General features: G+C 35.3%; 1 protein-coding gene across 3 annotated transcripts in view; it reads left to right on the top strand.

Moving 5' to 3' along the window:
- The first annotated feature begins 1615 nt into the window (after positions 1 to 1615).
- dac (dachshund family transcription factor) overlaps positions 1616 to 12180 on the top strand; it is a 141705-nt gene continuing 131140 nt past the window's right edge. For 2 of the 3 annotated variants that reach the window (XM_089099573.1, XM_089099572.1), the window contains exon 1: positions 1617 to 2644. In XM_089099573.1, coding sequence (XP_088955699.1) covers positions 1803 to 2644 — 842 coding nt within the window. In that variant the 5' untranslated portion in view covers positions 1617 to 1802. Of the gene's footprint in view, positions 2645 to 12180 lie in introns of all 3 variants that reach the window. The other variant, XM_089099574.1, reaches the window with a different exon arrangement.

The raw sequence follows: 12180 nt of genomic DNA, 5'->3' as shown, positions 1-12180 counted from the left end.
CAAACACCACAAAAAATGGATTGATGCCATTTCCTCCCTGTTTGGGCTTATTACTTAAGAAGGGCACCATGACTTTAAATTTATGTTTTAATGAACCGTCTCCTTGTATACCATGGCTCAAATACATTCTTAGACCACACTGGCTATACATGACAAATGAAACTCAGAGAGGAGAGAAACCAAACAAAATGAAAAATAAAATCAAAAAGGGTGGAAAAACGAGGGAAAATTTATGTTTTTTGTTTAGCACTGAGGACGACTTGGCGGAGGTCCTTGTCAAAATATTTGCTTATATTTTGTCTTCTTTATGATTCGCCACTGGCTGACAAAATCCTCGTTTTTTCACCCTTTTTGATTTTATTTTTCATTTTGTTTGGTTTCTCTCCTCTCTGAGTTTCATATACCATGGCTCAAACACCACAAAAAATGGATTGATGCCATTTCCCCCCTGTTTGGGCTTATTACTTAAGAAGGGCACCATGACTTTAAATATATGTTTTAATGAACCGTCTCCTTATATACCATGGCTCAAACACTACAAAAAAATGGATTGATACCATTTTTGCCCTGTTTGGGCTTATTACTTAAGAAGGGCAACCATGACTTTAAATTTATGTTTTAATGAACCGTCTCCTTATATACCATGGCTCAAACACCAAAAAAAAAAAAAAAAAAAAAAAAAAAAAAAAAAAAAAACAATAAGAGAAACACGTATAAACAAACACTGGTACTTTTGTAGGCTATTAAATGGAACCCACGCAAGAAGTGAAGTTTGGTTAATGCTAATGAAATAAATCAAAATAGGAAGAAAATATAATGGTTTAGAAACAAATTTCAGCTCTATATTTGCCCATTAGGGGGTGGAGAGTATAGAAAAGCATATGTTAAATACGTAACCTAGCCTAGTTACCTTTTCCCCCCTAAACCCCAAAAAAACAAAAGTTTAAATATTGTAAACGCAATGACAAACCACGGTTTGCAATCCAGTTCTCTATTGAAAGAAACCCGTTTGACGTGTAACATTGTAAAGAAAATAATGTTTCTAAAGTTTCGATTTCCATTGTTTTAGTCAAAACTATTTACAAGCCATTCATTACCATGAACGGTTTTTAATTTACGAATCAGCCAATACGCCCTTTTCATATTATATCAGACCCAAGGTAAAAATCCATCTCAGGCAAGCCGCATGGAAAAATCAATATTGTTTATAATTACAGTCTCTGAGCCTACTCTTGTCTCATGGTTTATAATAGGGAGCTAAAACTCATATTTTCATCACGCATTTTCAGTCTTTTATCATTATCATTAAGGAATACCATGTTGCTTACTTCCTTGTTTTAGTCAAAACTATTCACTTCTATATTGTCGAGATAGGATCTTACATATGATACATGATATAGGCGGATCTTTATATTTTTCCTTAGGGAGTATAATTGAAAAAAAGGAAGAAGAAAAGAAAATGTTAGCGGAAAAGAGATGCGCGGCATTCAATGTTTTATCTAGGTTTCCATTGGGCGTTTCGAAGTTCCATCAATTGTATATAGCTATGGCTGGCCAATGAGAGCGATGCCATCATTGTTTCATTTCTTCTTCAGATCCAATCGTCATGTTTCTTTTATATGGATTGCAGTTGCTCTTTGATATTTCCATTTCAACTTGCCATTTGACTGTTAGACTGATTGTGAAAAGGATCCTATTGTGTGAATTTTGAAAGGGATAAAGGGACTTGGTGTATTTGAGGTAGGAAGGTATGTTTTAAGCTGGCATCACTTATTGGGTACCCTGTCTCACTGCATCTAGCCATGCTTAGCCAAAAAGAGAGTGAAACAAGAGAAATACATTCGCCGCATCACCAAAGAAAATCTGCCATTTCACCCAGTAATTACAGTATGACCTCTTCTCCGAGTGGAGGGGGCTCAGGTAGCTCTGGTTACTCAGCAAATGAGCGACAGTCCTCAAGTCCAAATAGAAGAGCAAGTTCGTCAAGCCCTCCCCTAAGGGATATGAATTCTCGTTTACAGTTAGGATTTCCTCACGTACCACCGTCAGTGGCAGCTTTGCATGCGGCAGCTGCTGGTGCATTCTTACATGGCAAAAATAGCTTTCTAAACCCAATGGTGCCCCCTGGAAGTCTTGCTGGACTGGCAGGCATGTCTGGCATTCCTGAAGCTTATCACGGACTCTATATGAGCCATCCTGCGGCTGCTGCAGCTGCCGCGGCAATGCAACAAGAACGTGCTTTGCACCAGCAACACGTTATGCCACCATCTTTACACAGCCAAATGATGGCGCATCGTGAGCGGCAGTATGTCAGTAGTCCACCCCCAATTTCATCAACGGATCCAAGTGCGAATGAATGTAAGCTAGTCGATTATCGGGGGCACAAGGTTGCTGCGTTTGTTATTCACGGAGAAACAATGTTGTGTTTACCACAAGCATTTGAACTATTTTTAAAACACTTAGTGGGTGGCTTGCACACCGTATATACAAAGCTTAAAAGACTTGACATTGTTCCCCTTGTCTGTAATGTAGAGCAAGTGAGAATTTTGAGAGGACTTGGGGCGATACAGCCAGGAGTTAATCGTTGTAAACTGTTATCCTGCAAGGACTTCGATGCATTATATCGCGATTGTACTACAGCAAGGTAAACCTCTTTTCTAAATATATCTGAATCTTAACCTATAGCCAATTATTTATTTTTGTATCCTATTATGTGTATCGCTACAGTGGGCTGTGCAATTGAAGCTTATTACACGAAATATCCAATTGCTTATAAAATTTTATTTCTGATAAGGGAAGATCATCTAAATAACTCAAACTAATTTTTTTGTACAACTACTGTTACAGCCTGCCAAGAATATACCAATAGTTAGAATACAGACCACAGTTAATTAAATAATAAGTTTAGCATCCACCGTGGCATAACACTCGTTGAATAGTGACATCGATTCTTCTTCCCGCCACCAAACGAAGTGTCTGTAATTTTCTTTATCTCAAAAGAAACTGTTTTTTCCCTTTCTTTAAATCTCAATTATTTTCAAACTTTTCCAGCAAAAAGCTACACGCATCTATACATTCATAGCCTACTATCCACTATTTTCTTATTCTTTCAATATTTTTAAAATTGAAAAAAATCGCTTTAATTAGGGGAAAACGGGAGACACTTGCTCCCCTCTAGATTTATAAAAATAATTCTTTTCAGATTTCAATTAAAAAATGCCATTTTTGTGTTTTCACTGAAAAATTTGAAAAAAACAACAACAATAGAATCGTCCACCTAGGTTTCAAAAAAATACATTGCCCCTCCCCCTGATTTTTGTGAATTGACATCACTGGTTAAAAATAGAGTAAAGATATATAAAATGTATACTGATAATTGTCTTTTAATTTCAACTCTCTATTTAGAAATCACGTCCTAACCATGCAATGACTTAGGCATTGAACTTTTATACTTCATCTAAAATGACAAAAGAATATTAAAAACTTGAGCTTTACAATAACTGTTTTAATTATAGTTAGGTAAATTGGCTAGCTTATTTTCAAAGACATAGAACGACACAATAATATTTTCAAACGAAAAAAAAAATTATTCTCAAATATAAAAATAACAATTAGTAAAAGGTATTTTTAAAAGGTTAAGGGGAAGGGCTACAAACTGTCTGTCACTCGGCAAATATAATCTTCCACCTTTAATCATCGGCCCATTAACTCCTCTTTGGTTTAGGTGCCACATCTCAATCTCCCTTCCTTTCCTTGTACATGAAGTGGCTCTATACGTTAGAGCCTTGAGATAAGAGTAAGATTCATATAGTAAGCCATATATACACAGGATCCCATTTCAAACTTATAGGTGTGCTAGTCCGTTTATTTCCGAGGTCCTTATTCTAAAGAGCCAATTTCTTCCAGTTCTGCACGAGCGACGGGAAGTTTTCTTGTTCTCCTTCAAATCAACACGAGCTTGTCTATCTTTCTTTTTGTAAGCTTTTTTTTTTAGCAAGTTTAATAGCAATTAAAGAGGTAGGAACACTTTTTACCAGGGGGTCAATGATGTCAATTTACAAAAACGTAGAGGGGAAAAATTTATTTTTCAAAATGAGGGAGGGGGGATTTTGATTTTTGAAAAATTCTTTTAATGAAAAAATGGTATTTTTCAATGAAAATATCCCTAAGAAGGTGTCCTCACAATCCGGTAACAGAGGGGGGATAAATACCCTCCGTCCTAATTGACACCCCTGCGGGGGTGGGGGGGAGTTTCTTCTGTACTGGAAAACGACAATAATAGTAAAATAAGAGGCTATGGATTACAATATCTCGTACAAGATATTATTGAACCTACTCTTTGGTTGATAGGTAGGCTAATTGGAAACAAGTTGGATTCAACAAGCACCTCCACCCGATACTCCAAGACTGGTCCTTTTTTAATACAGTGGCAATAATATAGCAGCGAACAGAAGTCATTCTCGTTAATTTTTGGAACAATTGTATTTCTGTTTGGCTGATCTAGGGTTTTCTTGCTTTGCTAAATATGTATACAAAATACAAAAGATAATTGTTCTTTCAAAATCAAAATTTTGAAAACATATTCTATGTTTAGATTTGTATGTGCTCGTAGAGAATCGTAGTTGCTCAGCTATGCAACTTTTAAGATTATATCTCCAGTCTGGTATCCTAGCATATAACAGCGCACTTGCCTTTAAAATCCAGAAATCATGGATCCATTTAGTCTTCTTTCGCTTTTACACCCTTGAACAGGGACCTGTTTTACGGAATTCCTATTTAAGCTTGGATTCGCTCATTTTTTTTTCGGTCAGCCATCAGCCACATAGTAAAAATTGACACATTTTCAACAAAAAAATTGCGCGTGGGAAAATTAGCATGAATAGGAAAAAAAAACAAAGCTTGCTCTTAGTTTATGAGGAGTGTGAACTTCACTTATTGGAAGGCAATTTTTATTAAATTTTGGAAATATAGCAAGATTTCTCCATCCAGGTTAATTTAGTTTTTTTAGTTGGACTCTGTTCAACTTTTGTCAAATCAGATTTCGAAATTTTGTTGAAAAATATGGGAGGTCAACGGTCAGCAGCAAGATAGCAATCAATGACAAATTCAATTTGAAAATATGGAGTAAACACATGGGAAGGATGAAAAAATCGAATAAAATATAAATGATAATGGCCGAGCTGTCCTAGCCCAGTGTTAGCGCGCTAGACCTGGAATTCTGAGCAAAGGGGTTCGAGTCCTGGTGTCGGTGGTTTTTTGGTTTGGAACAGGGGCGAATAGTTTTACTCTGTAAGCTTAACCAGAGTTGACCAAGCTCTAAATGGGTACCTCAAGAAATCTGGGGGGAAACACGGGAAGTGTCGAATGATCTGCCCCCCCCCCCACCATGCGTTGCACTCCTGGCCAAAGACATCAAATTAGGAGATTGGTACCTGTGGCCGTAAATTATGACCTCGGCCATAAATTCATCCCCGTCTTTGATTTAAATTTACTAGCTAATTAAGCCCAAAAAAATTTCAGAATACTGCGGAAAGAACTTCACTTGTCGAATCAGACGAAAAATTTAACAACTACCTATCTCATTGCCATTGAGGCATTTGAGGCACTGAGGCATTGAGGCATTTTTGTTGTGTAGAGGTAGATTACGAAACCTTATTAGGACGTGAAGAATATACTGGGAATTACTTCAGTTGTGAATTCAAGGCATAGTTATGGGCAGATTGTAATAAGCTAAAATGCTATAAATAAATGATATGGATAATGCAGAGGATGTTTTAAATTTCAAAGTGCCAAAGAATCAATCCAAACTGTTTTGCAATATTTTCTAACAATCATCCGCTTCTAACATTAGTAAAAAACAGTAAGGTGAATGCAATACGACAAAGCTATATTTCTAACCCTTTTTTATTTCTAATTTTATTCACCCCTAACAAGAATACAAGATGTCTTTCTATAATTTCTTAGCTACTTTATTTTGCAAGCCCACGTTCCTATAGTCTGCAATTAAAATACCATGACATTTTTTCTTCTTTTCTAAGAAAAATATGAAATGTTACAGATGCAATAGCACGAATCTTTTTTCGTAAATGAATCTTTTTTACACTAAATGAAAACAAACAGAAGCAAGGGAGAACAATTGAATAAAATTCATTATATTGTAATGCTTCTTAATGACTTCCATATTCAATAAGATTTCAAAACGAGAGTTCCTATAAAATCCTCGTTCTGAAATTAAATATAGCCTCATGAATAAATGATAAATAATTTTTCTAATATTTCAACACAAAAGGTTTGTCTAAAATTTTGAAGACTCTTGGCTTTCCCAGCTTTATTTCTAAAGTTTGAAAGATAAAAAAAATATTTATTATAACCTAGGAAAAAAGAATCAAATCGATTTTATTTTCAAATCTGTCAAAGTTCTAAGAAAAACTTGATTAAGGCCTACACAGTGGCTTCAATTAATAGAAATATAGAGGGTGGGCTGTTTTTTTATTTTTGCATTGAAAATACAGAAAAGGCGTTTTACAATGAAAATACCTCCCAAAAAGAGGTTTTTAAAATATAAGGAGGTAGTGTCCTTGGGCCTACAATGAGAGAAAAGCAGAATCTAATCCATTTTTGTTTTTTGACAAGACAGGCCATACTTGCATTAACATAGTTTTCAACGCCTTACAAGTAGGGAGCGGGTGGATGTAGGGATTAGAAAATAAATCCCATTTCCAAATTTGGACTGCAGTTTAATACTCGTACCACAACATATTTTGCAGTTAGCAAAAAACCATCATACTGCAATCAGACACGTACCCAAAAAATTTTTCGGAGGCCCAATAATAAAACTTAATCTGAGGGGGGGGGATAATAAGGAACAAGCTTGAACAAAAAGAGCCAACAATTTTAAATTTGGTGGCTCTTGACCCCGAGGCCCCCACACTTTGTCCCCCCTGTGCACGTCCCTGACTGCAATTTTAGCAAATTACCTGTGAGGTTACCTCTTTCAAATTCTAAAATATTCATAAAAGGTACGAACAAGGGAATTTTGGCTTTGGATTGACGGAATGGCAGTGAACTTAATTTTTTTGCAATCTTAGTAGCCTGAAAAAAAGAGCTACGGCTCCTCTTTCCAGATATAAATTCATTGATAAGCCCCACGCCCCCCCCCTTTGCCGTTCAGCCAACGCACTTTATATAATGTTGTGAATCGAAATTTTGGATGGGACTTAGTAAAATCATATAATACATTCCTCTCGAGGACCATACGGGCCATTGTTACAAAAAAAAAAAAAATCAGCAAGACAAAAACTTGAGAAAAAGATACTTGCAAAGGACAGCAACACACCAGCTCCACCCCATTATGCTTATACTTATCTTTTCAAAATCCTCTTCCGTTATCTTACCAATCCTCCGTCCTCACAAAAACTCAACCTGGGATGCATATAGCAGATATTACATTATTACATTGTAATTATTACATTATTACAATAATGTAATAATGTAATGTAATAATGTAATTGTAATTATTACAAATTACAAGTAAATTGTAAAGTAAATAATGATTAAAAGTCATAAAAGGTACTATGCTTATGTTAAATTATGAGCCATTAAAGAGAATTATGTCTTGGAGCAGCTCTAAAATTTTGAAAGCAAGATCAGTTGAACACAATTTGTTATGCGAACTTATTTTGCTAATATGGAACTTTTGAGATATAGAAACTTCTCAATTTGAGTCGTGGCGATGATGCGCAATAAAGTGTTGAATGTGATTGAATTATTTTGTATATAACAATGCATTATCTGCCTTTATAATGAAGGTAGAAAATTATGACATTGAACGACATACAATTACGCCCTCTGAATGTTATCTCTTTAATCTTCTGCTTATAAACACTGAAATGACATAAAATTCACCATCTTGCTAGTATTTGACAGCTTAAATTTAGCATTTGAATTTGTGGGGACATCGTAAGTACCAATTAACACTAATGCCTGCCAGATAGGGAAATTACACTCAATGATCATTTCTACCTTGGTTTGCAGTGAATATGATGAGGTTGGAATCTAACGATACAAAAAAGAGAAGAAAGATGGAGCATGTGAATATGTTGCTAAAACTTTAACCATCTTTTGAAAAGGAAAGTAAGCATAGATAGATAAATAGACATTTGTTGCAATAAAAGCCGCTGTGGGCCATGGCAAAATAAATTACACAAAATAATAGCACATGATAAAACACACATAAAAAAACATGGTACAGAACAATGACAATGAAAAATCATAACTATTGCAAAACAAAATAAAGTACTTAGTACAATAAAACTAAATCACATAATTACACAAAAGGTCGCACAGATGACAGATGGGTAGCCTACTAAATGCTTTAAACCCACATGGGTCAAAGCTACAAAATTAAAAATTAAATGCTTAAAGTGCACCCCCCCCCACCCATACAAAAATGTTTCTATATGGGTCATTCCCTATTTTATGTAATTTGCAATCATTTTTACTGTTCCATAACATTTTGATCCCATTTCTAAGACCAACCACTTACTTGACCCCAAACTACTAGAAACGCACATATCAATAAAAAAAAATCAATATAATCCTTTGGATTTACTGAGAAACCATCAATAAAAACACTTATCAAATTTTTTAGATGCATATTTTTTGTATTATACATTTTTGTGTACTAGGCTCTAACAATATGGTGTTTTTATTCTGTTTTTACTCATGAAAGATAAATGTTTACATGTCGTATTATTTTTGTGTGTGTTTTGTACAACCTTAATTCATCTGGTTTCCGATTTATATTTTGTTTTTGTTTTTTGTTGCAAAAAAGCTGTAGATCAAAGCTCAAAACAACTCAGGTTGCAAAAAAAAAAAAAAAAAAAAAAAAAAAAAAAAAATAGTGGATATTGATCTCTTGTTCATGATTCATGATGTTAAGCAGTACACAACGGTAACACCAAATTAGTAAAAACAAAGAAAGCCAAGACTAAGTTTAAAACACAGATAGGCTACACCAAGGTATCGTGAAGTCTGTAGCAGGAGTAAATGATACTGCACACTCATTACTGACCACGGCTTTACCTATTATTCCTCTGACCATACCTTCTTTTTTTGGAGACTGTAATCGGTGCTACAAATGAACTGCTGTTGTTGTTTCCAGTGTACAAAAAGACTCTCGGTCTGAAATCCCTTTTACACAACCTCTTGTTCCTTAATAAATTTCTTTATAAAAGGATAACTTAAAAAAATCGATCATAATAACAAAGCCAATCAAGGATATATGTATCTTTTTTTAGGAGGGTGAATATTTGGGGAACCCCTAATTATCCTAAATTTGAAAAACGCAAATATGAATTCACAGGCGTCAATCGAGTGAGGGGGGGGGGGGTGTAAGGGAGGACAAGTGCCCTCTAATAGTTTTTGCCCTCCTCCCTACATTTTTGGAAATACTTTTTTCGGAGTTACTTTCATTTTAAAATGCCTTTTCTTTTGGTATTTTCAATTGAAAATATGACAGATTTACCCCTCTAGATTTTTGAAAAATACACATTGCCCTTTCCCGCTCAATTTTCTTGAATGACGCCATTGGATGTTTCCTCAAATATTATAGACGGAATTGCGAGAATTATGATATTTTTAAGTTGGGAGGGTGGGCTTCCCCACCTACTTGTTGAATACCTGACTAGGACATTTCAAATATTATAATCTGTACACCAACAAACTTCTTTACTGGGTTTTAAAATTTAAAGTTTTAATAGTGTAAAACAATTTTGAAAAGAAACTGCTTCTAATTATTTTGAAAAAAATAGATTATCTATTAATCTACTTTGCAAAATATCCGCATCAGTAATAAGCTAAATTTATAGCAATTTTGTAAAAAGATTAATACTCAAGGCCGTATCCAGGGGAGGGGGCTAGGGGGTTTGAACTCCCCCTGAAATTTTGTCCGACTCGTAAAATCGTACCAAAAATGAATATAAACAAATTTTGATGCGTTTTTATTTTTTAACCCCCCCCCCCCGAAGAAATCCTGGATACGGTCCTGTCATAGCTAATGATATTCGGAACTGCTTCGTGGAATGAAAAGGTTGTTATGAACAATTTTTAGTCCTTTATTGCTTACTCAATATTAGGTTAGTCCAGCATAGGGGAAAAGAAACAAGAGCCCTTTTGGAAATATACAAACTACCGGAGTTGTTCAAAACACTAAGAAGTTAATTCCGATTAACTCGGAGAGGGTTAATCGACAGCTAGTTGGATTAACAAGTTAATTCAACTTAATCGGAAGAACACGCTCTAATAAACAGGGGAAGTAGAAGGTTGGGGGATGACCTCCAAAAATCTGTGGTTCTTTTCATTTTTCCCCCATAACCATCCACCATCAAGGCTGCATCCAGGATTTTTGTTCTGGGGGCGTTTTCTGTTTAAGGGGGGGGGGAGTATAAAAACTATACAAAACCCACCAAGAGTTTGCTTATATGTATTTTTGTTACTTCTTATGAGTCGGTCAACATTTTGGGGGTGGGTTGGGGTATTCTAACCTTGTAACCTCATTCCCCCTGGATTCGGCCATGTCCACCATACTTAATTTTTTTTTAATCAGATGAAAATAAAATTTTAAACGAATACAGATTTCAATTAAAATCACTAGAGCCAAATATAGTACTAACATTCCGATTTCACGAGTGGAAGTGTTCCCTAAATCTCTAAAGCAGAATATAAATGGTTGTCGAAATTACCAGTTTTTTCAAAAATTTCCCTCCTCCCATCGCTTGCAAAATCTTCCCGGATCTATGATCGATCTGTGCGTACGTGGCTGCTTAAGTAACTTGATTAAAATTGTTTCTCCATTACTGCTTAAAACGGTTATATCGGAACATTTTGTTTGTTTTTGGAACCTTAGCTCTCGACATATCAAAAGTATTTGATGGAAGCTTAAATCCAAAAGTGCCGCATTTGACTAAGCGATGCGAGAACTCATTTGCTGAGTGACTGGGATTTGTAGTCACGATTTTCATTACAATTTAGCATTATATGGGTCTAAAACAGAAATCAATCACACAAACATAATGGTATTCCAAAATAAAATACATATATAAATGAAAATCTCGCATACTAGCCCCTGAACGCCTCCCGGCGTGCCTCCAAACCTGGAGGCGCACCTCCTTAGGCACTCATGCTCCAACATTTTGCCTGAATTAAATGCAGTCCACTTTTGAGTCCTGAAATACAACCTAGTACGGTTGAACTATAGTTTTTATACAAGTAAACTAAAGAAGACAACACTTGTTCGTTTTAAGTTACTTACAAAATTTGTATTTTTCTCAGCTTGACCACAATCTTAAGTACAGTTCAGACTCTGCGGTACTCAATATTTCCTTTGGAAGCAATTGAAACGCAAGTGCGTCTATTTGAGTGTCATTTACGTGTTCACAAGTGGACACAGATCCGATGTTAAGGAATGGGGTATCAACAGGCTTTTACACGAAGACGATAAGGTTCTTATTTTCCCAGAGGGCCTTTGAAATAATCTTTGGAGGGAAATTAGGGGGGTCTCTTCCCTAATCTTTAAGGGGGAGACACTTCAACCTCAGTGTTTAGATATGCATATATCGATACTTTGGATATATCTATGTTTAAGTAATTAATAAATTAGGTTTGAATAATTATAACTTGAGTTGATCTTAAGTGAATTTCGATCTTTACGAAAAAGTATTGTTTAATATGTCCTATGATGAGATTCTGAACTGTCCATCACCCTAATAAGAGCGTAGTCATTGGTTTTGATTGGTTTTCTTTTGAGTTGCAATCATCCTTTTATGAAAATTACATATCAGTTTAACTATCATTTATGATGGATGGGAATACTCAGCTCAACACAATGAGTACTATTTAGAGCGTCCGTATCAAGTAAATTACTATTTTGTAAATTCTGATGAACAATGGGGAATGTTTGAAATTCTATGATAAAAGTATACATAATCTCATCAAGCTGTCGTTAAGATGTGCTGCACCATAAAGGATATAAAAGGTAGTGGAAGAAATAATAAAATATAGATTTCTTTATACGTTCTCAACATTCTTTCAGGAAAAGAAGGCAATAAAAAACAAATTAAAGACGGTTTCATAAGGTGAGAGAGAGAGAGAGAGAGGGAGAGGGAGGAAGAGAGAGAGAGA

This window comes from Artemia sp. Qi Xiang Cuo, chromosome 13 (assembly GCF_049724085.1).
Source record: "Artemia sp. Qi Xiang Cuo chromosome 13, ASM4972408v1, whole genome shotgun sequence".
NCBI lineage: Eukaryota > Metazoa > Arthropoda > Branchiopoda > Anostraca > Artemiidae > Artemia > Artemia sp. Qi Xiang Cuo.
Note: the sequence above shows the minus strand (reverse complement) of the source record. Positions and strands in the feature narration are given on the sequence as shown.